This window comes from Kwoniella bestiolae, chromosome 7, assembly GCF_000512585.2.
Source record: "Kwoniella bestiolae CBS 10118 chromosome 7, complete sequence".
In the NCBI taxonomy this organism is placed as follows: domain Eukaryota; kingdom Fungi; phylum Basidiomycota; class Tremellomycetes; order Tremellales; family Cryptococcaceae; genus Kwoniella; species Kwoniella bestiolae.
Genome location: NC_089247.1, coordinates 1,535,283 through 1,560,356, shown reverse-complemented (window position 1 = coordinate 1,560,356; position 25,074 = coordinate 1,535,283). Strand labels below are relative to the sequence as shown.

Genomic DNA, 25,074 nt, shown 5'->3' with positions numbered 1-25,074 from the left:
TTATGAGCGTACTTGTATGGCAAAGATACAGTACAGCCGCTGGAACGAGAACAACATGAATGCCCTTCATTGTCTTGATCGTAAATACAACTCATTTTTATCAATCGATTACTTTCCCCCTCCTCATCATTCTTACAACTATTTCTCTTGTTTCCTCAATCACACATGCGCTTCGGAAGATCCAAAACTCATCGGTAACCCTACCAAGCAATTTCCATCAACTTCTACCCCAATGTATCTGAAGACCCGGGAAGAACTCACCAGACAGATCACGCTGTTCAACCGATCCAACCAAATCATGTCTGTTCATACTATTCGACCCAAATGATTCCCACAATTAGCACCGACCTTCCAAGGAGCTTGAGCTGAAAAATAGGCGAACTCACTGTATACAAGCGCTCCGTAGCGCATTCCACAGTGCATCGCTCGTTACTCCCTTGGATTTCACATTACTTCCCTCTTGACCAAAGGAATATCCCTCGGATGCATCGGAATGTTGGATTCGCAGTGCATCGAGGGCAGATTGGGCGGAAAGGGGGTATTGGCCTAGGTTGATGTATGATATGGCTAGGTTGAATCTGTCACAAATCTCTCACGTCAGTCTGACATTTCGCTGGTGTCAATCAGATTCTGATGGAGTAGGAACGCCGAGTCAGTGCGATACTTACAGCGCTCTGACAAAGTTCGGATGTAGTTCCAATGCCTTGTGATAATATTGTATAGCCTCGTTGGATCTCCCGCTATTTGCTAGAGTGGCTCCAAGTCGATTGTACAACAACCAGTCCTACATATATCATTGTCAGCTGGTTTTCACGTGGAGGTGAAGACCCATTTCAGCTAAGGTAAACTCACATCAGGTCGAACAGACAAAGCAGCGAGGAAACAATCCTCAGCTTTCTGATATTCCTGACATTGATACAAATACATCATAAGCTATCGTCCTTACTCATAATGTGCCATGGAGAAAACAAATTCACCTCAGTAGCATTAAACAGCACCCCCAACGCAACCTGCACATCCGCATCCACCTCCTCAGGATTCTCCCTCGCAATCCCTATCAGCCTCTCGATCAACCTTCCCTTGCCCATCTCTCCATTAAGCTCAAGAATAGATGGATTAGCTCCTCCGCCAAGTCGGATCCACTGCTCCAGCATCGTACAAGCAGCTTCAACCTCATTCTCGTTGGTATAACTAACTGCCAAAGCAAGATAGGCAGGTCGATAATCAGGTTGTAATTGGATAGTCTTTGATAACGCCAGAATGGCCGATTCCTCTCGCTCGTTCTCTTGTTGTTTGAGACCAAGGTTGTACCATGCTTCGTAAGAGGTCGGAGAATTTTGGACGGCAGCTTCTAGCTCGAGAACGCCCTATGCAAAGTGGAGCACTCTATCAGCAACAGCTTAGCCTTGGGTTTACCGTGGAGATGGAATGAAGACGAGCATGTCAGGGTCTGGAAATTGCGCCTACTCACCTTCAGCGTTGGCGATTCCATCTCCCAATACGAAGCTATCTCGCTAACCCCAAAGTACGGATTCTTCCTCTGGAAGAGATACCTCTCATCTACACCTTGACCTCTCAGATTCTGTTTCCCAGGTTCAGTCCTCACGAATCGTTCCCAATCATTCTGCAGTTTTCCCCATCCTTCGCTCTGCCCTACGCCTGTTTTGATCTGGGGGGGAGGTACACTCCTCATCATCCCATTATATCCCATAAACACCTCATCGTTGAAATCATCCAGATCTAACCCTTCTTCTTCCCATTGAATGCCTGCTCCAGGAACAGATGTGGTATGACCCAAAGCCTCTTCTAGGGTATTGGGCACCCCGCTTTTTTCTTTGGGATCGAAGTGCACACTCTTGCGAGAAACGTTCTCGGAAGATCTGATGAGGGCTTCTTGATCATTGAATGATGTTTCCCATTGCGCCTGCGTTCGAGCATCGGTATGACCATTGTGCAATTGAAAGTTCGGGGGAGTAGCGTACGGATCTAATGAGGGGATCGCACCATTTCGATATCCTATACCATTGATGATCGTCGTTGGAGCGGTATAATCATTCTCGGAAGCCTTGTTTTTGCCTTTTGAAGATCCATCCATGAAGGAATCTGCCCAATCATTTGTCGCTCCTGTGCCCTCGTTACTCATGAACGAATTCGCCCAATCCCTATTTTCTCCATTGGCTACACCCCTGCTGACAAGATTTGCTCCTTCTCCCACTTCTTCACCAATAGGCTGCTGACCCTCGTCTATAATTACTCCTCCTGAGCCTAATCCCTTGAGCAACGACATGAACTTGCTTTGCGCCAATTTCGGATTAGCCGCCAACACGCCATCAGGTCTTTCCAGCTCATTGACAAATGTCTTTGCAGTTCTAGCTAAGGCATCTTGAGGGTCGGGTATTAATTCCTCTCGAGGAATTGCAGTGCTCTGTTGTATAGCAGGAGCAGATGACGGACTTGCTAAGGCGTGTTGTGGATATTGATGGTACTGGTATGCTTGAGGGGATGGAATGGGATTGTAAGATCCTATAGGTCTCTTCCAGGGTGCTATGACAGGTTGTAGAGGTTTGTTCGTACGTTGAGTGGGAGTCGTGCTACTCTGCCCTTTGGCATACTCCTGCGCCCAGCCATTTGACTCAGCTTGCACCTGACGGGGAATCGAGCTTTCATTTTGTCTTGCAGCGTGTGTTCGACCATCCACAAGGTGTGCCCAGGCGTCCTGAGTGGATCGAGTTTCGTGTTGCTGAGCAGTTGTAGGTGGAAGATGTTGGCGTAGAGAGGTAATATCGAAGGGTGATTGGGCATTTTGAGGGGCGAATGAGGAAGTTGCGGGAATTGGGAGCTGAGATTTGAAAGGCTAAGATTATTGACTATCAGCTATGGATTGGTACCACATGAGGGGCTCAGCTTACCTGCTTTGATGAGCTTGCTACATTGGGTGTAGATACCAGTCGATCCTATCTTTTCCGAGTTAGATGTACGCCCGATGTATGACGAAGGTATACTAAGTACATACCTGCTGTAAGGAAGTATCCCTATCTAATTTACCATGTACATTCTTTAGTACATTGCTTGGACCGCACTCCACCGCTGCTCCTGATAGGAACGCTGACATCTCGACTCTTGCGGTGCTCTTGTTCTTGCTTCGAGCTATGATAGATATTGCGATGATTGATGAAAGAAAGAGGGAACAGCAAGTAGGTAATCAATGTTTTTCAATGCGACCCACTCGGAACCGGTCAATGCACACACGATAACCGGTGATACACAGATGACGTAAGCACTTGGCGGTCTCTTAAGTGGTAGGTAGATATAGAGAATTCGCCCCGTATGCTGCCGAAACATGAGACTTTTGTATGCGTCATGAACAGTGAAGAATGTTGAAATGTCAATCAACCCATCTATGCAACTTGCCACCAGACATATCACAATACATATCCTCCGTGGTCGAGCTCAATACCAACAGCCACCATGTCAAAGCTGTTTGTTTCCTCCTTCACACACCCGATCGCCCGTTCAACCCTCGCCGGTCCATCAAGACTTCCTCATCGACCTTTCTCCAGTATCCCACCCGTATCCGGACGACAGGTATTGGGTCGTATAACTCCAAAGAGAATAGCTGTGCCCCGATCAGCTGTGGAGAATGGTTCATTTTCCGGCTCAACGAGGGAAGGAGCAGGTCTTACGAATAGCTCGTCTTCGTTGCCCAGACGTTCAATATGGCGGCCTATAGTGGTGAGTTCAGCTTACAGATCGGTTGTGACTCCCTGCACCCATGTCATAGGAATTGAGCTGAATACCACTTTTCTATCTAGTTTTGCGGTCTACTAGGTGGAGGTGGATATGCAGCTGCTGCGATATATACGAATAACGATACCCAGCAATGGGGCGATAAGCTTGGTGGGAGCAGTTGGTGGAGGAAGGGTCAGAGTCAGCCGAGTGATAGGGAGATACAGAGGGCGAAGCAGCTGGAGGGGGCTCGGGTGAGTCTTTCTTCTTCTTTAAAAATCGATGAGTCTAGCTAGCTCAACCAATGTCCCAATATATCATCTTGTCGCCCATATCATATTCCTCCTACAATAACGATACACATACTGAACACATCAATGACGATTCCACCGCCTATATCCCCCCTATTCCCACAGTCCGCCCAGAAAACACTCAACAACCTCCCCAATACCCTCTCCTTCCTCCCCAACTTCCTGCTCATCCCTGTCCTCCGTACATACGTCATGGCCTCTGAATACTACCTCAATACCCCTTCCGCCCAACTGGCTCCGATGGGCTTAATCTTCGTCATGGGCAATGTGTTCGTATGGTGGAAACTCAGGAGGTTAGAACCGTTCATGAGGAAATGGTGGTTGCATCGACCGATAGTATTTGGGACGAAGAGAGATGAATGGAGGAATTGCGTTACTATGTTTACCAGCGTTGTGAGTGTGCTTTAGCCTGTCCACCAAAGGTTATCTGCACACAGAGAAACGAAAGGCTATGCAATCGTTTGAGGTATGCCTCGGCAGAAAGTTATGAGGTGTCTCTGACAATGTTGAGCTAATGCCTGCCTCTACGCAGCTATCGCACCAATCCCTTCCTCATCTAGCATTCAACTCCCTCGCCCTCTTCTCCTTCGGCTCAGCAGCATACTCCTACATATCTTCATCCCCCTCCTTCCCCTCCCTGACATCTTCGACCCACACACCCCACTTCTTAGCTTTCCTACTGACCGCGGGCCTATTCTCGTCTTTGGGAAGTCATCTATGGACCAACATATTCCGATATCCCGCCCTGATGAAAGCTTTGACCCACCCAGCAAGAATATCCAGACCACAGGCATTGATGTCGCATCAGGGGATCCTACCTTCCTTAGGAGCTAGTGGAGCGATCTACGCAGCGCTTACGCTCACTGCTTGCGCATACCCGGACTCGAGCGTTGGGATCATCTTTATTCCCTTTGTTAGTGTTCCGATAGGTATGGGCGTTGCTGGGATGGTCACGTTGGATCTTATAGGTTTGTTCAGAGGTTGGAGGTGAGTCAGCTGTATCTACACGCCTTGAGTGAGATGATGGAATATGCGGTTGATATCTGGATTGATTGAATAGGTTGTTCGACCATGTTGCGCATCTCTCTGGAGCGTTGTTTGGGTTCGTATATTATAGAGTAGGCAGAGAAGCATGGCAGTGGACTAGGGAACAGTTTGGCGCTCAGCCTAAGGGCTCGGGGTTATTTTAGAGACCAAAGTGGATAGACCAAATATCTTAGTGGAATAGTCATCATCTCGTACAGCCTTCAGGCAGGACCGTCACCCTTACCCGTATGACACGCATATGTAGCATATGGACGACTCGAGTACGCGCATGGTTTTACGGTCTACCTAGACATTAAGGTCGAGCTGAACGAGCTTCTCGGTATGTATACACGTATGTGTATGAGAAGACGGTGCGCTTATCAGATAAATCACGACGACGACATTCCTTTAAAGGACCCCGTGCGATTATCCATAGTAAAATGTTCCAGTTGTGTTGTTTCGGAGCGAAGTGGGTGAACCAAAGGCACATGGAACGGACACGCTCGCAGGCACCGGCGCGAGGGCTGAGATCACTTTACTTTCGTTAATTGGGAAGGGAAAAAAAGGAAAAAAACCATAACCAACTTGACCCGAGAGGGCGGGGTAATCCTAGTGCCAAGGCAGCGGAAGAGAGAGAGAAGAGTGAGAGAGGCATAACCGATTTATACATAAGGATAAACTTCTTTCTTTTCTGCTGACGTGTGAAATAGAAGAAATCAAATTAAATGACGAGAACAGGAAGAAAAGAAAATCAACATCCAATTCGGTTTTCTTCTTGTCCTGCTGTATTTGATTCGCTCATCATAGAACTCTATACATCCGACTTGATATAGATAGAATACAGTAGATCGGATAGACTGTATAATGAGTTGGACAATCCGGATGGTCCTCTTAGTGTACTAATTAGATATCAAAGCATCCGTGACTAACAACTATCAATTATATTTCGCAAACTTGTGTGCTCAGCATTGAGACATTAGACGTTAGACAAAACGAGAAAATATGTACCATTACCATCACCACTACCCTCACCCCCACCAAGCACCTCCCCCACCATACCTATCCAACACATCGGTATTTGCTATCTCACCTACGCCCTACGCTAATTCGGGCTGCGCGTCGACAGGAGGATACATCACGACCCCCTCTGAACCTACTTCTACGCCCGGTTCGAGCTCCAGTACGGGTCAGACCCACGCCCATCCCCAGTATCATACTCAGCGGTATGACGATGTCGCGATGCCGGGTACACCGCCTACAGGTGGGACAGGCACGATAAGGAGAGGGAAGACTGGTTGTTTGACTTGTAGGATACGGAAGAAGGTGGGTACAGTTTTGATGTGGTCTAAACTTGTCTGATTTCATCGAAATGATTTGAACATGAAGATGTACCAATTCAATGTAACCACAAAGTTTAGATCAGTTAGACAGAACTGACTTTGGCTGTTGATTCACGTAGCGATGCGACGAAGCGAAACCCACCTGTAACAATTGTGCTCGACTCGAACTGGAATGTATGGGTTATTCGGTCCAGAGGCCTGGGTGGTTGAAAGAGAAGGATATGGAGATGAGGTTGAGGGAGGAGATGTGAGTTTCTTTCTTTCTTTCTTTCTTTCTTGTCTCGGTGGAGATGCTGAATCAAGGAATCGGTGGTATGGTAGAAAACAAAAAGCGACAGAGAGGAGAAGGAGTAAGAAGCCTGTTCAGCCGAAAGGGACAAAAGTGAACTTGAAAACGAAACAGAAACAGAAACAGAAACAGAAATCAAATACCAACACAGATAAAGAGGATGCGAACCTCAATGACCGTGATCAGGCCTCACCGAGTTATGATACAGTTCAATCAAGGACGGAAATGGACGATCATGTGGAAGTGGACTTGATGGAGGTAGAACAAGACCAAGAACATGATACCTCATCTTCTTCCAGCGGTCCTCCCAGATTCTTATCCCTCCCCTCTCAGCCCTCTCGTGATCCTCCTGGACCGTCAGCCCCCTTGACCTGGCTCTCACTACCCCCCAGAGACCATTTCGCCACAGCCTTTCCCAGTAGGAATCCATTCTATCCATCTCAGTCCGACCATATGGGAGTCCCATATCCCAGTTCGCAAAACAATCACACCTACACCTACCCACCGCAATACCCTCCATCCGACCTATCCAACCCCGACTCCTCACTTGAAGACCTGTGGATCTACCTGCTAAACTCCCAGCCTGATATCCTATCTAACCTTGTATCCCCCTCGCCCATCCCGCATCGGTCTCTACGGCAGAGCCCCGCCCCGCACTCGGCGGAAAGGTATTTCAACCATTATATGAATGTGGTCTTACCCCTCCAGTTCAAGTTCGTCGGCACGTCCATCATGGATTTGCTGGCGTCGCTGGCGATGAGGGATGGGATGGTTATGGAGGGGTTGAAGGCTTTAGGGGCACTACATCTCAGTGTGTATAGGAAGAAGAGAAAGAAGGATGGGAAAGGGAGATCCGAAGAAGATAGATTCATCGAAATAGAGACGGACCATGGCAATGAGGAGGGGGACGACGGCGATGTAGCTTCAAGGTCATTTGACCGGACTATCCAAACACTTCGTTCTCGTACCACCAAACCCAGTTCCGATGGAGTACAACCACAGCCACAAAGCTTAGCGGACGCCGAGGCTCACTTCGACGGGTTATTAGTCTCCTCCATAGCTCCCATCTCATACATAATATTCAGCGGCGGCATCTCACCTCAATGGGTCGAATCGCTCGATATTGCTCGAAAGTACTTATTCAGAGCTCTGAGGGATTCACCAGAATTGGGCATATTCGTACCTTCCACGCTCCCCCATGGTCAGGGACAGAGTTCATCACCATCCTCATCGCCCTGGAAGAAATACAAGATCTTCCTTCAGGCTATGATCCGTACGGACATTGCCGGGTCCATCACCGAGAATAAACCATCAGAACTATTACCCATCTATCGATCGTTGTTGAATAGATCGTCGATCGACTTCGTAGCTAGGAATCCTGGTCCGGGCGAAGTGGATAGTCCAGGTGGGTTCGCATTGGAGGGGATCGTACCTACCATGGGAGCTATTGATAATACCACTGTGAGTGTTTATGTCCTCTTGCTTTGATCAAGCAGAGAGTTGTGGAACGAGAAGGTTTGGAACATGTACATATCGATCATGATACTGATACTGACGGTCGTAACCCACATAGCTCCTTGCTCTAGCAGAAATCGTCGCCCTCTCTCAATGGCGCACCGAATCCCTCAAAACCGGCACACTAGATATCGAAGAGCTAGTTCAAAGAGGCCACGAAATCAAGATCCTCCTTAACGAACGCTCATGGCGTGAAAAGCGCATTTCCATCTCGAGCTACAATTCCAAAGAGGAGAAGGATCGAGAGGAAATTGGGAAATTGATGAGTGATTGTCAATACGAGTCCGCGAGGTTGTTTTTGGCTATAGCTGTTAATGGGCCTTTCCCCAAGATTAAGGGGGTAATGGAACCGATTTTGAGGATTGTCGATCTTATTGGGAAATTGAAAGTCCTAGAAAATAGACAAACCAGACTTCCTGATAATGGAAACATTGGACAAGTAGGGGAACAGGGAGAAGGGAAGGGAAAGAAACAAAAACAGACAAACGAATTTATAAGAGCATTGATCTTCCCAATAGCCATCTCAGCTTGTCATTGTGTTCCCTCCCTTCAGGGGTTTTTCAGATCATTGTTTTTGAATTTGGATAGCGGGGCTCTGATGTTTGGGAATACAAAGTACGTTTGGATGTTGATTGAGAAAGTATGGGAGAGGCGGAACCATATTCATCGTGTGGTGATTGACGGTACCGTTACCAACGAGGGGGAGGGGGAGGGGGGAACGATAGATTGGTTGGATGTTATGAAGAGGGATTTGGGTTGGGAGAAGGGAATCTTGTTGATTTAGATTTGTTTGTATTGCATTGTAAGAATTCATTGTACTGTATTGTACAGATAGTAAACTTGTTATGCATTACTCGTACCCGTCACACAGTCCATGTTGGCCACGTCGTGACAGAGTAATAACGATGCATTTTCAAGTACAGTACGTCCGAAAAGGGTCAATCTTCTTAGCATATGTATAGGTATATGTGTATGTAGAATTTGTATAACCAAATAAATTAAGAAGAGGAGCAAAATCATCTATCAGTCACAGGTGAAATATCGATCATCGATCAGAGATCAGAGATACGGTGATTCACAAATCTATCATTCTCAGAGAACGTAAGAGCACCAAATCTAATCCTTCTTAAACTCCTCTCGACCCCTCGCATCGACCTTTGTCCAGATGGAGATACTCTCAGGAGGAGAAAAGAACTCCGCCCATCCTTCTGTGTATGAGGATCGACGAGTCAGCAACTCTCCTTCTCATCTTACTTGATGTGACAGTTCTATGGGACATTGCATTGGGGAATGACCAAACTCACCATCGTCAATGGTCACTTCACCCTGATGCCATCCCATAACATCCGTCCATTTCTCTCCGGCATGTTCTTTGCCTACTGAGATCTTCTTGGATCCATCTTCCTTGCCATTGCAGATCACTACTACACATCCGTCGTGCTCTTCGTCACCCTTTCGGAGCCATGCTACGCAGTTGGCTGATACAAAGTGACGGGGATATCAGCAATGCAAATCGCTTATAAGGGCACGAAAACCACGAGCAGAGCGAGGTTGACCAAGTCTCACTCCCTATCAGGAGGAGCGGAGATGAAGGTGATGAGACAACTCACGGTGATCCCAGTAATCGTTCAATTCACCATAAGCGAACAATTTTCTAGCTCTGATAATATCCTCTAGCTGAGAAACGGGTTGTTGGGGGTTGTCACCTGCTGTGCCGTACAGGTCACCGTAGAAGACGCATCTGCCATAGGTTCATACCGTTGTCCTGGTTAGTTCATCTCGATACCCGAGCCTGGCAGAACCGAGGAGGATGTCGACTTACGGGTACCCATCAACTCTCAACAGGATCAGAGCGTAAGCCAAAGGCTTGAAGGCGGATGATACCCATCTTTGAAGAGATTGACCAACTTGGGTGTCGTGCTAAAGCAGATTCGTATCAGATATAGTCACTGGTCCCCATATCTAGGGCATGCGCTCACATTGTCAACGAGGGTGCTGTACATAGTCCAAATAATTACATCAGCTGACTGTATCTAGTGGTTCGGAGACATCACTCACACAGCATCGATGGGTCTCCTTTGGACCAAGGTGTTATCGAAGATTTGTCGGAGATCATAGTTCTCTCGTTGTTCTCCAGCGGACTAAGATATAGATTGTTTGATCAGTTTGTTCTTTTGTCCCCGAGTCGAAGTCTGGCGGCACTTACGTGGAAGTTGTCTAACAGAAATAGATGTCAGCTACGATGTAATGAGGAGTTACGAATCTTCCGACTGCTAGCTTACCTTGAAGACAAGAATCGAAGCATGAGAATTGAGTTCCCAGCCCTTCAACGTACTCGACCAGAGCATCGACGGAATCTACAACCTTATTCTGTCAGCTCGCTATCCCAATGAGGGGTGAGGGGGGGAGAAAAATTGAACTGACCATGCCAGAACTCCCCTACGCAGAATGCCTTGGCTTTACCTCCTTCGGACGATCTAACGTGTTTGACGAAATCTCCGATGAATGATTGCTGTGTTCCACTGAATTAGCAACCTTCACTTTTGACGTTTACTCTGAGAAGGCGGGAGCTGACTCACGGAGATATGTTTGACAGCGTCAAACCTAAACCCATAAGCTCCAGTCTCCCTCAGGATCCAATCACCCCATTTGCTGTTCAATCACCATCAGCTAGTGATCGAGTCTGACCGGACGAAGAGTGAAACGTACAATAAATCTTGCTCGACTTCAGGATGATTGTGGTCGACTAGGGAGGAAGTACGCAACTTCAGCTCTGAATTCGGCAAGGAGATATGCTCGCTTATCACTCACTGTCAGACTAAGATGACCAAAAAGGAAGACGTCAAAGCGAGAGTCAATATTTTACGCATACCACCGTTTGTCCATCGATATTCGGGGCTTGTTGGGACTTACAAACATCAAGTAATCATAGGAACCTGTTATGTTTCAAATCGCCATCAGTTATACACTTCCAAAATCATGAAGTCAAAATCAACTGACCGTTCTCATCATCCACATCTTTAGCCCAGGTTTTGCCATCTCCTTGAATCTGTACATCACATCCAATTCTTATAAGCCATAATTTCGTCGATACACTCTCTGAAAACTCAACCAACCTTGAAGATAGCCTTAGTCTCAGTCTTGGCATCATAATCCACCCCAGTGAAATGATTATAGTTCCACTTGAGCTTTGAGTACTCTTCACCTCGACCTGGGAAGGTGAATCTGAAAGATTCCGTTGTACCGGTCAGCCATACTCCCACTACATGCATGTATGAAACAAGAAGAGCAAGAAAGAGCCTGACTCACTTGGTCCACGCTTCGATGTTATGCATCTCCCCGACCTCCTTATTTCGATTATCCTGAGCGACCATCGTAGCTAGGAACTCTTCCTTGTCGTCTGCACCGGCTCTGCGCGGTTCAGAGATTTGAAATCAGCGTTACGTCTTCCGGCTACCATTCCTCATCACTACACTCGTAGATTTTTCAAGGAAGTCGAGCAGTGATGATAACTTACTTATGGTTCAATACAGCATCGATGTAACTGATAATTCCATTATCTTTGGCCTTCTTGATAGCGTTCAGGAGATCTTCCTTAGACCCCCATTTGGTGGGTTTACCCCCCTTTTGGTCGAATTCACCCAGATCCCAGAGGTCGTAGCTGGAGCGATAAATAAGCTGATGAGCTTCTGGCGATTTCAATGAGAACGAATGAAAAGCTCACATATCATATCCTGTTCCCTCGCTAGAACACGATATGAGAGAATGATCAGTTTCATTCTCAGTATTGCAAATCTGAAGGGTACAGGTTGACCGAGACTTACGGACTTGATCCTTTGGTAGGGGCTACACAACACAAAGCATGGTATGAGCCAAACTCTCTCCTATCATAGTATTTTGGGACATTGAGGTTAGAGGTCACTCACGAGGCAACCAACAAGCGGTGATACCTATATCAGCAAGGTGTTCCGCATCGTCCGCGTACTTCTTCCAATGTACACCCCCAGAGGGGCAATACCACCTATCAGATAGCGAGACACATCAGTACAAGCTACACTGTATACGCAGGTCCCCCCCTCCCGCGTAGCAAGACGAGAGGTGTCAATTGGAGGGATCAGACATACTCAAAGTATTGCATCATGGTATAATTACCTATGTGCAAGTTTCGCCCCAGACTGATCAGCACCACATAGGATATCCACTAACACACGGTGGGATGAGAATGGATGGACGAGCTCACCTGGTTTCCCCCTTGCATCTTCGTTTGCGTGATGAGCCATTTTGGAGTGTTCAGTATTTCTACAAGTCTATGGGCTCATAAGTCTATGTGCAGATGCGGGAGATAGCAAGTAGGAAGGACGAGATGACCTGGTATATATAGTTGTCTTTCGAGTACTTGTTGATGCTTGTTTGATGGGAAATGAATAATGGAAATGTCGTTATCTCAACCTCCTAACTGACCACAAACACCGCAACCGTAAGTAACCCCAAACCACGTTTTCATACTCATCCTCAGGCACAAGGTTAAAATGGCGTGTTTCTCAGGGTATTGGGCGCCAGGTACGTAGATCACTTGAGGTGACATCATCGGCTTACAGTAGACGATGCCGGACGAGTGGAAGTGGTGGTTCATATGTAACGACTAGACATTCAACATATCATCTAAATACTGTTTCAATACATATCCATCAACACTGGATGGATCCATGATACAGTAGTGTAGGTATACAAGACAATCACCTAAGCCAAGTAATGTAACATCCCCCTCTCCTCCTCATCCCTCATAAGGAACTACCATCAACACACCATCAGCATCGCATTGTTGTTATATACAAAAGACGCAACTCACCTCCCTCTCAATCAAACTTTCAACCCTCTTCTTAATCTCCTTCACATCAGGTGGAAATCTCTTCACCACATCACTAACGACATTATCAATTAACAGCTGCAAGCTCAATTTCTTTTTACCCTTCATTATTCTAACTATCGTAGCTTCCAGTACAGATACTCGATCAATATGAATTTGTTCGTTTGTCTTCCTGGATTCTTCGGCCTGCGTCATATAAAAACGATCAGTATGGCTCCCGTATATATGCCTATCTCCACATTGCTCGTCACGGTCTTGCTTTTCTTCCGCGTGACAACGCAACATCGCCAACACTCACAGACATATCCTGCTGAATCCCATTAATCTTGAATTTGATCCTATCACTTGTGAATCCCTTATTCCAAGCAAACACATCTGTAGGGTTCACTTCCTTCCCAGGTGGTTTCTTGAGTAAAACTCTGGTGTTCTTTCGACCCAGAGCGAGGGATTGTAATGTCCTGATCAACTCTTGAGTTTCTGCAATCACACACAAAAAAAACATAATCAGCAAATCATCCGTACTATACGTTCCACTCCCTCCCCACGGTCTCTCCTCAAAAACCACACAGCGCTTCCAATAAAGCTATTGAACGAAAGAAAGGGTTATTCACTCACCGATACCAGTCCTATTCTTAATCTCATTAAAATCCAACGTATCCTCCTCATTAAACAACAGCAGCACAACAGCCTGGAAAAGACTAACTCCAATCTCGTACCTCGCACTACTCCCAAATCTAGCAGTGAGCGTCACAGTGGATAATTGGAATCTCCACGACAATTGTCTATTTTTATGTTGAGTGGAATACCACGAAGTGAATAGATCGACTGAAGATTGGAGGTTGGAGGGTAATTGGAAGTTCCATCCGTCTTTTAGTAGTGGGTATCTATTTACAACAACGAATCAGCTTGACCTTCCATAACATAGATGGGTGGGACATAGCTGATAAGAGATTCGGTCAACTTACGCTGGCCAGGCTGATTCTGTTAAGACGTTGGCAGTGAAATTTCCTGCATCTTTGTATTGTTCTGCCTCTTTCGCTTGGATCGATTGATATGTCTTGACCAAACTATACATCAGGAACAGTCAGCTAGATTCCTTGGCGTCACAATCCGGAGATGGTGAGCTTACGTCTCAGACAACTGCAAATCCTTCATCATAATATCTCCCGAAGTAAACTCCTCTCCCATCTCTACATTGACAACAATCGATCAATCAGCAATCCATTCTAGCAGCCCAGCCAGCGATGAATCATTTCAAGCTTACTCACCTTTCTGCAACTTTGCAATCATGTTCCTCTCCATATCATCACTAGCCGATCTACCAAGCAACAATCTCTTCGCCAACTGAGTAGAGTAGAAGGCCTTGAACACATCTTTATCCTTTGTGAATCCAATCAAGGCGATGATTTCGTCCAGGTGCGAGTTGAATTCTGAATCTGATAATGATGGTCCACGACGCATTGCCAGGTCTAAGTGTTTGGCTGTGAGATGTGAAACGACATTAGCTTTTGGTCCTCATGGGCGCAGTTGAACCGCCGACACTTGATATATGGATTGAACGGCAAGACGAAGATGTATCAGGAAAGAGATCTCACCAATCCACTCAGCAGGAGCGTTCTGCCTACTACCCAAACCTTTCTTGAATCCCGTTCTGGATGCCTCCTCAAGTTCGAACTGTCTATTCCTTCTCAATCTTTTCCTCTCTATCACATCTTTTTGATCCTTTTTGTCTTGCTCTTCTATAGCATTCTCATGAGCGGGTTCGAAAAGGTTTGAAATCGCCTTATCGATGAATCTCTTCAACTTGAGCGTCCCGTCGATCATCTGAGGATCGTTCGCCGGGTCGGATATCAGCGCTTTGAGTTTACTTTCCAGATGATCCTCGAGGGATGTCACTAAGGTGGGGAAAGACTTGATATCGGTTGAGAAGGTATATAGTCGTGAGAGGGATTCAAAGTTTTGTGAGTCCATTGATTCGTCTAGGGCTATGATCGAGATATCGTGATCAATATGGAACTTATCATGGTTTGGTTTGCGGAGAATAGAATGCAATCGAAGACGAATGAAGACGAGGTGTACCGGAGTTCAATCCGGCTCATCATTGATTGGGTCGCGTTAAAGCGAACTTACCTGTCCTTATGACTCGCTCAGCGACATTCTGCCCCGCTTCCTTCCTTACCACGCTGACCACCTGTTGCGCGACATTCTCATCTAGGCATGCGTCCGCACGTTCCTTCTCTTCTACGACCTTTTCCAACACCCATTCGACATATCTACTGGCCGTGAGACCATTACTAGAACCTTCAACTTGTTTGACCTTTTCTTCGGCAGAAGTGGAATGATATTCCGTTGCAAGTTCGATATAAGGATTCTGGATAGACTCAGTAAATGTATCCAAGATCTTCGCGATAGTGGATATATGCTGGATCGTCGGTCTGACATCCTCCATTGCTCTATTCATACGATGTATCAGCTGAACAGGTCTCTTACGGGGGTAGAGAAGATGATAGCTCACCCCTCTATCTCCCTTTCTTTGGTTGACCAGCCCAGTACTTCTGATCTGGTCTTTTCCAGTATGATCTCGTTCTCCCATATGACCTTTCTGAATGTGTTGATGGACAGTTCCTTGATCGATGAGATACCGTTGACTGGGTTAGAATAGACTCGATCGAGGTATACGAATATCGCTGATAAGAGGTTCTACAGAATACGCATCAGCATTGATCAAGGGCATGATATTGGGTTTTTCTCATATCCGGGAGAAAGAAAGCAGGTTGGTGTAAGATCACTTACAACTCTCTTCTCCCATGACTCCCAACCCTGTACCAATCGACCTAACCACCCTTCCTCCCTTGCCATGATACTTCCCCTCCACTCTCTTACCAAGCCATTGGCAGACCTCTCCAAATCATCTTTGATCCGCCCGTAGATCGTCGGACCAAGTGTATGAGGCTGCAATACAAGTTTGTGGCATGTATGAGATAACGCGTGGTATGATTCCTTTGCCGGAGCGCCAGATAAAATCGATGGGATGGACGATAAGAGGGATTGAAGTAGTTCATTAGGGGGTGGAGCAGCGCTTTTCACTGTGCAATCAAGCGATGGATGTATCAGCGCAGCAGGATGGGGATGGTAGGTGGTAGTTGACTCCACTTACCGGATAGGTCTAGTCGAACAGTCTTGATTCCATCTTTCTTCGATGATGATCCGCCTCTTCCCAGATCTACGGCGGATACAAAGTCCAGGTGCGCGTTTTTGCTGGGTTGATAGGCTGAAAAGGCATCTGTGTGGGAAGGTAGGATGATGAGAGAGGACATCTTTGTAGTCTCGCTCTGATTGTGATGATTTTGAAAAGATGAGACTGACCAGGATGTATGAGGTATGTATAGTAACAGCACCGTGATCGAGAGACTGGAGAGAGTAGATGGGTTTGGCCGAAGTGGAGGGGAACAGCGTTTAGGATTACACGTCAGGATATATTGACTTGTGATGCACTGGTTGTAATGAAATCGTAATTGACAGTTAGAAAAGCTAATTAATCTTATCTTTGACTCTAATTGGCTACTAGATATGAAACACGACCATTACTACCGATAAACCGGAACAGTGAGAAGATGTGATTCCGTTGGTTGTGCATCTCGCATGGAATGTTCGTGTTCATGGTCTTGGCTAAATTCAATTCCTACTTTGCTTTTACTTTTTATCGCAATCATCGCTGCTCGTTATCATTCATTCCTTGACTCTTGCGTGGTAGATCATCCCACTCAAGATGGTACCTCCTCCCCAACCAGCTACCAAAGCTGGACTGAGCGGTACTGATACCAACCCCGAAACAACCCTTCGTCAAAGAAAGGTCCAGGTCCAAGCTCAAGCGTCAGAGAGTATCTCAAGCGTAGGAGACGAAAAATCATCATCCACAGACGATATCAAGGAGAAAGAAGAAGTGAACTGGGGTAAAACATCAACAGGCGAGATATTCAAAGTACCCAACACCCATTCATTCCTACATACTCTTATCTACACAACCCACAAATCATCTATCACTCGCTTGACCCTCTTCTCACTGTTATTCCAACCATTCTTGTTCTACCTCCTTCGTAACCATTCTACGTTGAGGTCCGTATTCTTCTTGGTATACTTCGCATTTTGGAGAGGAGCCTACGATTTTGGTTTTGCATGGTTATTGCGCAAGCAATCTGAGAAGAAGTATATTCTCCGTTGGTTAAAGCTGCAAGGTTGGTTAGACCTCAATTCGGATGTAAAGGGCAACGAGGGCAGAGAATGGGCAAAGTGGTGGAAGAGGGAATTGGAGCTTAAGATGGACGATTCGTATAAATGGGAGGATGTTCCGCAGGAATTTAACGCTTGGTTGATGTTTAGACAATTGGTTGATGTGGTTTTGTTAAAGTGAGTGACGACCTTCCCCATATCACACTTCCCTTCAAATCCTACTCGTCTCATATTCCAATGGATCTCTCCCGTAGCATATTGCTAATTGTTTCTCCCAATCATAGCGACTTCGTCTCATACACATGTTTCGCCTGGTCCAACCTCCATTTCCCACCCAACCATTCCGTCCCCTTCCACATCCTTCGATGGGCATTCGGATGGTCCCTGATCCTCTTCAATCTGTGGGTCAAGATGGATGCGCATAGAGTTGTGAAAGATTATGCATGGTACTGGGGAGATGCCTTTTGGATGATGGTCATGCAGAATGATTTGGTCTTTGACGGGGTGTACGAGATTGCACCTCATCCGATGTACTCTGTTGGTTATGCGGGGTATTATGGTTTGTCCATGGGTGAGTGGTATTATGAGCTTTTATCTATATCTAACAGTAAAGGAAGAAGGGGAACTAATCGTTGCCAACTTCTGATTTATAGTTGTCGGCTCATATACCGTCTTATTCGTCTCCTTGGCCGCCCATGCTGCTCAGTTCGCTTTCCTCTTATGGTTTGAGAATCCTCGTGAGTAAATCCTTACCCCGCCGAAATCTTGTGCCCCTCAAGGACTTCCGTCTGACCCTTACACTCTTTGTCATCATCTGCAGACATCGAAAGAACCTACGGAGGAGGTCAAAAACCCTTGGTCTCTCGAACTCCCTTATCATGGGAACAAGACAACGAAGCAGCTGGAGAGTCAAATTTCACAACTATAGCAGAAGAAGGTGGAGAAGGTCCCACCCCATCAGCTACAGAAGGTACGCTCTACCCCTTCATGGTCTGCGGACAAATGTTGACATGTGACTTTTGGTCAGGTGAAACAGAGAATGAATCTGAATTGCCAGAATTACCACCATCCAACGTCGAGATCAACCCTGTCATTCGTAAACCCCGTTCCGACAGCTTGATGTCCTCTGGCTCAAACACTGACTCCGGATATACCAAGTCCTACCCTCCAGCTACCACAAGACGATCAAGCAACAAAAAATCCAAGAAGTTGTCAATGCACGATCTGACCCATCGATATTTCAGGAAACCTATGATTGTCCTATCGCAACTCGACATGTTCAGGTGAGCTTGAGCTGAGCCGGCTCATGGTGCGGATTCAGCTGACAACGACTAACCACCCTTGCAAATTGTGTAGATCAAACGATTTCGCCCTAGTCATTCTGATGATTTATGCCCTCTCGACTCTGATCCCGCCTTTATCGCCCAGACTCGCCCTAACAGGACACTTCCTCCATGCCTTGATATGGAGGTTGTTCCATTCCTACGGATTAGGCCTGTTATTACGCGCGCAATCAAAATCAAAGTGGTTGGTCAGACACTATCTGAAACATTACCATTATCCCGGTGATGGACAATTTGCCAACCTCGAGAATGAAGATATCGATATTGATGAGATGGAGACGGAAGCTAAACAGGATGTGGTGAAGCGAGCTACTGAAGAGGCGTTTGGCAATTGGCAAGTTGGTTATAACATCAGTTTGGTTATGACTTATGGTATGTCGTCTCACCTTCGGGTCGTATCCTTTGGCGTCGAGATTCAGCTGATGATCTCAACCGTGAAATAGTCTCGTTCGCTGGACTGGCGTGGAAGACTTATCATTTACCTGGGGATTGGACTGTCAGTGGTACGATCTTGAGACATGTCTTGGGATTGGTAAGTTCCTCTTCTCAGCTGATTTGTTGCGCGGAATCTACCGGACATGTTTAGCTGACATTCTGCAATAGCTTCTTATCGCTTTGCATATCTGGTCTGCCGTATCTTCTTACGAAGTACTCGGTGATTTCGGTCAGTATCAATTGATCTCCTTCCCTCTATCTGTAGTTTCTTCGATGTTTCGTTTGGCTGATGTGTATAAACTGCTTCAATCCCCTCAGGCTGGTTGTACTCCGACTTCTTCTTGATCGAACACATCCCCTCTCAGCTCGCCTACACCGGTATCTACCGATTCCTGAACAACCCCGAACGAAGTATGGGAGGAGCGGCATTCCTAGGTCTCTGGTTAATCAGTAATTCCAAGCTCGTCTTTGCCTTGGCTTTGATGAGTCACTTAAGTCATTGGTGGTTCTTATCTTTCGTTGAGCAGTGAGTGTTGCCCTTGAGTTCTCTTGGTTTTGAATCTTGTGATTTGACCAAGATTCACTAAGCTAATCTTGTTAATGTGTTTAGACCACACATGAAGAAACTTTATGGCGATAGACTCCGAAAAGATGGTGGATTGACTAAAACTCTCAAGAATGTTGCGGACAAGACTCTTGCCACTAAGGGTGGAAAGCGAGGATCTGAACTTAGGAGAGTCGTTCAAGAAGTCAAGGGATCTATTGAGAAAGTCGAAGAGAAGGTTACGGAAGCTGTTGAAGAGTTCTTGGATCATGGTGAGTTTGCTATATCGCTTATGGACGAAGTACCTACCCTGGAGAAACTTTACAATAGCTGACAAGGGCAATGATCATAGCACGACCAATGTTCTCCGATATGGTACATGATACCAAGATCTTACTTCAACACTCAAGAGAAAGAATGATCATCACGTGAGTTATGCTGTGCACGTCGTCAACTCCTTAGTACATGAGCTCATAAGGAGACCCAAACAGTCGAGTCGCAAATGACATTTCAGCCTATGACCCCTCCCGATACTCACTCACGTTGCCCACCTCCTCGTCATCGCCCGTACCAAGGTACCACGTCGGCCAACCAATCAGAGTATCCTGGACAGCGCCTTCCAACCACTCCCGTAAAGACTGGATCGGTATCTACCGTCTCGGTTCATGCAAATCAACATTGGTCACTCGGATCTCATCGGTCGGAAAATGGATGCCAATCTACGAGGATGAATGGGATGGTGATACCTACCTGAACCCTTTGGTGAACGAAAAATCGGATGCTGGAGAGGTGCTTTTTAGAGGCGAACAATTACCTTGGTTGCCTGGGAGCTACGAGATAAGGTATCATCATGATGGGAAACATAATGTTATGTCTAGAGTTGCGCCTATTGAAATTTATGGTGGGTTGGGTTTTTACCTCGTCATCTCAATACCTGCCATAATCTTCATTCCGATCTGAGCTTGATACCCAAGACGACCAGGAGCTGATATGACTTTCGAAACCGTGTTTAGTCTCCAAGCCCTCCAATCCCGATTCAATCCGATCCATCCGATCGACCTTACTCAACATCGTCTCTCTTTCTCTGAATAACGATCCCAAGTTGATCCCAAGATCTGCTAAACAAAAGAACAGATCTTTGTCGTCTACTTCCACATCTGGTGCTAGCTCCCTTTCAAGTTCAATGATCAAAGTCAAACATCAACCTCAGTCCATCGGATCAGCTCTATCTCAATTGTCCGATTTCACCCCTGACTCGATGTTGCACAGAAACCCATCTTCCGATTCAGGTCAGGACGACCTCAACGCAAAGTCCAAAGCCCCAGTCCTAGATGATGATGAGGAGGAAAACTCAACTACACCATCTACCAAATCCATCACTATCCTCCAGCCTAATAGGAACCTAGATATAAACGTTGGAATAGATCCGTCGGGCGAAGAAGACTTGTTCGGTACTTCCCCAAGTTCCATCGACCTGCATTATCCCCCTTCCGGGAATGGATTGGATGGTGCTGCAGCAGAAGAAGGAGAAGGGGCAGAAGAAGAGGAAGACAAAGATAATCCAACAAAGGGATCAGACCAAGATGATTTCATAATTATGACTCCGCTTCAGGCCCAGCGAATCTCCGATCTGGCGCAATTGGCGTTCGGAGTGGAAGTTTCAAAGGACGTGGTGGTGGCTGAAGCGAATGTGGGGGCTTTGGCTAGGAGAGTGGCCGGAGCGAGGGGATTGACTGCGGGTCTAGGCGGGGGAGGGGCTGGGGTTGGAGGGTCCGGAGGGGCAGGGGCAGGGGTTGCGAAGGAAGATTAGTGGGAGGAGGAATGGCGATGATTTCATGGGCTGTGTGTCAAATGGCAGGATGGAGGACAATTTCAAATGGACGATGTTGGCGAGTTCAGATGATCATTGATTTTGGATCAACGATGTATAGGAGGGAATGAACGGTGGTTGCAAAGCGTGTTGATAAAACAACTTTTTTTTGGGACGAGATTTGGTAAAAAAAAAAGCAAAGGAAAATTATTTGATCGCTATTTATACTTGATTCATAATTATGCATCCATTGCAAGTCTCCCTCATCGTACAAGACCGCACGACAATCAAGCCCTGAATTACCATAATCAATGATCATCCCGTTCAAAACTATATATCAACCAATACAACATACAACGACATGCGCCCACATAGCCTCATAACCTCAAACCCCAAACCCCTACCTCCTCTTCAACCTCTCCCACTCCTCTCTACACCCCTCCAAAACACCTTCCAGCTCCTTCCCAACCACGTTCCCCCTCCCAAAACTAATCTCCCCCTGCCCCACAGCCCGTTTTAGCAGCTCCGTGGCCCTAAGTAATCTTCTGATCATCTCGTTCTTCCTTTCCCCTCCTTGGTCCCTGGGTTGTTCAGAATCCTGTAGAGAGAGCAACTTGGCATATTCGCATAATATCAGGGTAGGTATTGCATGGTTCTGGTGATACACTTTATCGCACGCCTCATACGCTTCACTAATATGTCTGAGGGCAATTTCCATATCCTGAGGTGATTGTGGGGGAGTATGTGAGAGGGTCGATAGTCTCAGTAAAGATAGGAGGGGGTAAGAGTGGTTGGGGATGTATTTCTGGAGAGAGGGGATGAGGGTTGATAAGGTCTTTTGAGCGGTTTTGTAATCTGATTCATCAGGTTAGCTTGATTGACATTGTGTCGTTTCGTTAGGCCTGTCATCTGACGATTAGCACTCACCCAGTTGTCTATGTTCATCACTATCTAATACGTCCACTCCCTTCTGCACTATCGCTAGTACTTCTCTGGCATTGACTGTGAACGATTCTAGGCATGAATCGCATTTTACCGAAAGGTCGCTTATTGATCCTTTATCTGGACCAACAGCAAGATCAGCTAATTAACTCCCTCGAAATAATGTAAGTTCATATGATGTTCGAGCTCCCCAGAGGTCAACCCACCAGGCATCTTCCCCTTGCCATCCCCATTCCTACACCCATCATGCCTCACACACCATCTCGGATCTACCCAATCGGACTTGCCGCCGTCCTTACTCTTCTCGCAGAGGGTACAATCACATGAAAACCTATACCGCTCCTGCAAGTCCCTTTGGCGAATATCGTACGGGCACGACAAGTCGATATACGACGTCAAGATCTGATTCAAGTAGAAACATCAATATGTGTATCAAGCAATGGACTATATCGACGGGACGGGTGTCAGAGTGAGATGAATCTTCACTGACCTCCTCGCCTGTTTGGATATCTCTTATAGCTACCAATTCCATCAATTTCCCTCCATTCGGAAATACCACAATAGCATTCGGATCGCACGAGTGGTTCGATAATGCCATCAAAGGGGAGTTGGATACTCCGATAGGCGAGAGTGAGGGCGAGGAAAGTGTAAACGAATTTACGTGGAACTGGACGCCAGATCGGTGGTCAGTCAATCCATCTTCACTGGCAGCGAACACCTATCTAGATATGATCTGTGGTGTCCGAGAGGTAGGTAAAAATGAGATACTCACGGAAGAACAGAAACTCATCATTTCATGGACATTTCCAAAACCGAAATCCTCCATATTGACAGGAAGAAGCTGGTCCTCGTCCCCACCAGAGCCTTGCACGGGTATGGAAGCTGATAAGTAATGTTGGAGATGCTGAGCTTGTTGAGCTAGGCGCATCACTTCTTTTTCAGGTGATCTGGATACGTCTACGACAAGTGAGAAGACGAGAGCTCAGAGTCAGTATCGTCTATATGGACCGAGATGAAGGTAGTCTACTTACGTGTCTCCAGCGAAGCGATTTGTTTCCACTAACCACATAAACCAGCAAATCAGCCATGTCCATATCAAAGTCTGCATCGGATATGCAGATTTCGCGTATCTCAGAAAGATCGTACCCACCCATATCCCATCCTCCCCGCCATTCTTCTCCCTCTCCACCCTCCTCTTCCATATAATCCTCGCGAGCGCGCGAACAGGCTCGGGACTCGCATGTGTCCAGCTCAGATCATCGTCGTCCTGCCGCTTGGTGGGGTAGGTCTTGTAGTACATCCTTCGGAATCGCTGGAGGGCTATGCATTCGTGTTTGTGCGTTGGCCAGTCGGAGAGTTGGCATTCCTGTGTTGGGTGGGGGGAAGAGTCAGTATTGAGTTAGGTGTAGACGACTGTTTTTAGAGCGAGTCAGGTGAGGGAGAGCTGCAGGGTAAGTGATATAGCATGGTATTGAGTTCGGTCAGATCGAATCAGCGTTCCGGTTGCTCAAATGATGAAAACAACAAGAGAGGATGAAAACAATAATAAAGAAGAAGGCATCTTGAACTGCACCGAAGAGGAAGGAAGATAAGAGAAGAAGACATACTCACCCTCGAACAATAATGCAGAACCTTACACCCACTACACCTGTTCAATTTCACCTTCAGCAACCCCCTCATCTTCTTCTCGAACCTCTCTTTCTCATCCTTGCATCTCGCGATATTACTCTCCTTCATCGTTAGATAACATCCATGGCAAACTCGTTGGAAGTGTTGATTCTGCAGGGCGGAGATTGAAGGTGGTGTTTTGAGGATTACTGTGCCTATGTATATCACGTTGAACTATCAGCTCTCTCATACATATCCGTCTACCATAAATGATTAGAAAGAATGGTACGAGATGGGGAGGATAGTATATGACAATCCTGACTGAGGATACTTACCAGGTTTGACACTTCTCGTACTCATTAGACCTCTGCCCCTTCCAGAGATATTATGTACTTCCAAACCATTGTCGTCTAGCTCTTTCCCATATAGCTCATGAGATACTTGATCTCTCCTAGACTTCCCACCGTTCTCGTCAAGTCCAGTTTGCCGTACCACCTTCCCCTTCCCCTCGATTACACTATGTTCCTTTTCGCGCCTCTGAAGAGCAGATGAGGATGGATCAGTATCCACAGGAACTTCTCCCGGTACCTCGCCAAGGGGTCTTCCCAGTAAGTTCGACAACACACTTTTAGCTCGTGACGCCATGTCTTGATCTATTTCACCGTTCTCATATTTCGTCAGATCCGGGGTGTCCGCCTCAACCTCATTGCCATCAGCAACTTTTGACATGTACCTATTAATCCTCTGTGCCATGTCGGAAGACATGTTTGTCCCTGTTATACTGTAGTGTGATCCTTCAGCTGTATATGTCGCCTTACCGCTTGCTGATGGATTACTCGGACCGGTCGATTTACCTTTTTGTCGGGCGGTTCGAGTCTTCTTGAGATCCTGGAAGGATGACATGTCGTCGAGAGGAGGCTGTAGGCTGCTCCTATACTATGCAGCCTTGTTGGATTGAGTGTTATTTTGCGAGTAGAGTTGCGAGAATGACTCGAGTAAGAGGAGGTTGACTTGTACGACTTTGCTTGGATACGCGTAGTGGAGGTATTTCACCTACAACGTGGTTAGCACGAGGGTCTACCACCCAC

At 46.5% G+C, this 25,074-nt stretch overlaps 7 protein-coding genes across 7 annotated transcripts; 3 read left to right on the top strand and 4 right to left on the bottom strand.

Annotated features, from left to right (window-relative positions):
- Nucleotides 1-159: 159 nt before the first annotated feature.
- On the bottom strand, nucleotides 160-3,112 carry I302_108495 (uncharacterized protein; the record flags this gene model as incomplete). Its single annotated transcript, XM_065870684.1, has 9 exons — nucleotides 160-200; nucleotides 262-311; nucleotides 387-578; nucleotides 669-784; nucleotides 853-906; nucleotides 978-1,367; nucleotides 1,472-2,854; nucleotides 2,910-2,954; nucleotides 3,014-3,112. The coding sequence occupies 9 exons, from the start codon at nucleotides 3,110-3,112 to the stop codon at nucleotides 160-162; spliced, it is 2,370 nt and encodes a 789-aa protein (XP_065726756.1).
- Nucleotides 3,113-3,468: 356 nt separating this feature from the next.
- I302_108494 (uncharacterized protein) lies at nucleotides 3,469-5,227 on the top strand (the record flags this gene model as incomplete). Its single annotated transcript, XM_019193736.1, has 5 exons — nucleotides 3,469-3,732; nucleotides 3,813-3,980; nucleotides 4,143-4,430; nucleotides 4,570-5,024; nucleotides 5,098-5,227. 5 exons carry the CDS (start codon nucleotides 3,469-3,471, stop codon nucleotides 5,225-5,227), a joined length of 1,305 nt encoding a protein of 434 aa, XP_019043859.1.
- Nucleotides 5,228-6,065: 838 nt separating this feature from the next.
- On the top strand, nucleotides 6,066-8,991 carry I302_108493 (uncharacterized protein; the record flags this gene model as incomplete). Its single annotated transcript, XM_019193737.1, has 4 exons — nucleotides 6,066-6,386; nucleotides 6,523-6,650; nucleotides 6,725-8,153; nucleotides 8,266-8,991. 4 exons carry the CDS (start codon nucleotides 6,066-6,068, stop codon nucleotides 8,989-8,991), a joined length of 2,604 nt encoding a protein of 867 aa, XP_019043860.1.
- A 332-nt stretch (nucleotides 8,992-9,323) lies between these two features.
- Nucleotides 9,324-12,487, bottom strand: I302_108492 (uncharacterized protein; the record flags this gene model as incomplete). Its single annotated transcript, XM_065870683.1, has 22 exons — nucleotides 9,324-9,415; nucleotides 9,512-9,685; nucleotides 9,818-9,948; nucleotides 10,030-10,127; nucleotides 10,187-10,202; nucleotides 10,266-10,348; nucleotides 10,414-10,424; nucleotides 10,490-10,564; nucleotides 10,632-10,719; nucleotides 10,787-10,859; nucleotides 10,917-10,953; nucleotides 11,019-11,025; nucleotides 11,121-11,143; nucleotides 11,208-11,256; nucleotides 11,324-11,432; nucleotides 11,517-11,618; nucleotides 11,725-11,868; nucleotides 11,932-11,952; nucleotides 12,032-12,053; nucleotides 12,134-12,228; nucleotides 12,332-12,359; nucleotides 12,448-12,487. The coding sequence occupies 22 exons, from the start codon at nucleotides 12,485-12,487 to the stop codon at nucleotides 9,324-9,326; spliced, it is 1,518 nt and encodes a 505-aa protein (XP_065726755.1).
- Nucleotides 12,488-12,947: 460 nt separating this feature from the next.
- I302_108491 (uncharacterized protein) lies at nucleotides 12,948-16,391 on the bottom strand (the record flags this gene model as incomplete). Its single annotated transcript, XM_019193739.1, has 12 exons — nucleotides 12,948-12,998; nucleotides 13,057-13,260; nucleotides 13,373-13,551; nucleotides 13,690-13,958; nucleotides 14,040-14,141; nucleotides 14,204-14,264; nucleotides 14,343-14,555; nucleotides 14,670-15,059; nucleotides 15,205-15,527; nucleotides 15,590-15,774; nucleotides 15,868-16,160; nucleotides 16,232-16,391. 12 exons carry the CDS (start codon nucleotides 16,389-16,391, stop codon nucleotides 12,948-12,950), a joined length of 2,430 nt encoding a protein of 809 aa, XP_019043862.1.
- Nucleotides 16,392-16,843: 452 nt separating this feature from the next.
- On the top strand, nucleotides 16,844-21,436 carry I302_108490 (uncharacterized protein; the record flags this gene model as incomplete). Its single annotated transcript, XM_065870682.1, has 14 exons — nucleotides 16,844-17,481; nucleotides 17,589-17,875; nucleotides 17,958-18,041; nucleotides 18,125-18,274; nucleotides 18,332-18,587; nucleotides 18,661-18,869; nucleotides 18,933-19,019; nucleotides 19,091-19,179; nucleotides 19,251-19,311; nucleotides 19,401-19,608; nucleotides 19,693-19,898; nucleotides 19,979-20,054; nucleotides 20,118-20,527; nucleotides 20,640-21,436. 14 exons carry the CDS (start codon nucleotides 16,844-16,846, stop codon nucleotides 21,434-21,436), a joined length of 3,558 nt encoding a protein of 1,185 aa, XP_065726754.1.
- Nucleotides 21,437-21,836: 400 nt separating this feature from the next.
- Nucleotides 21,837-24,889, bottom strand: I302_108489 (uncharacterized protein; the record flags this gene model as incomplete). The annotated part of the gene is made up of 9 exons (XM_019193741.1): nucleotides 21,837-22,291; nucleotides 22,364-22,498; nucleotides 22,585-22,780; nucleotides 22,869-23,045; nucleotides 23,151-23,335; nucleotides 23,410-23,437; nucleotides 23,529-23,744; nucleotides 23,990-24,201; nucleotides 24,322-24,889. The coding sequence occupies 9 exons, from the start codon at nucleotides 24,887-24,889 to the stop codon at nucleotides 21,837-21,839; spliced, it is 2,172 nt and encodes a 723-aa protein (XP_019043864.1).
- Nucleotides 24,890-25,074: the final 185 nt, after the last annotated feature.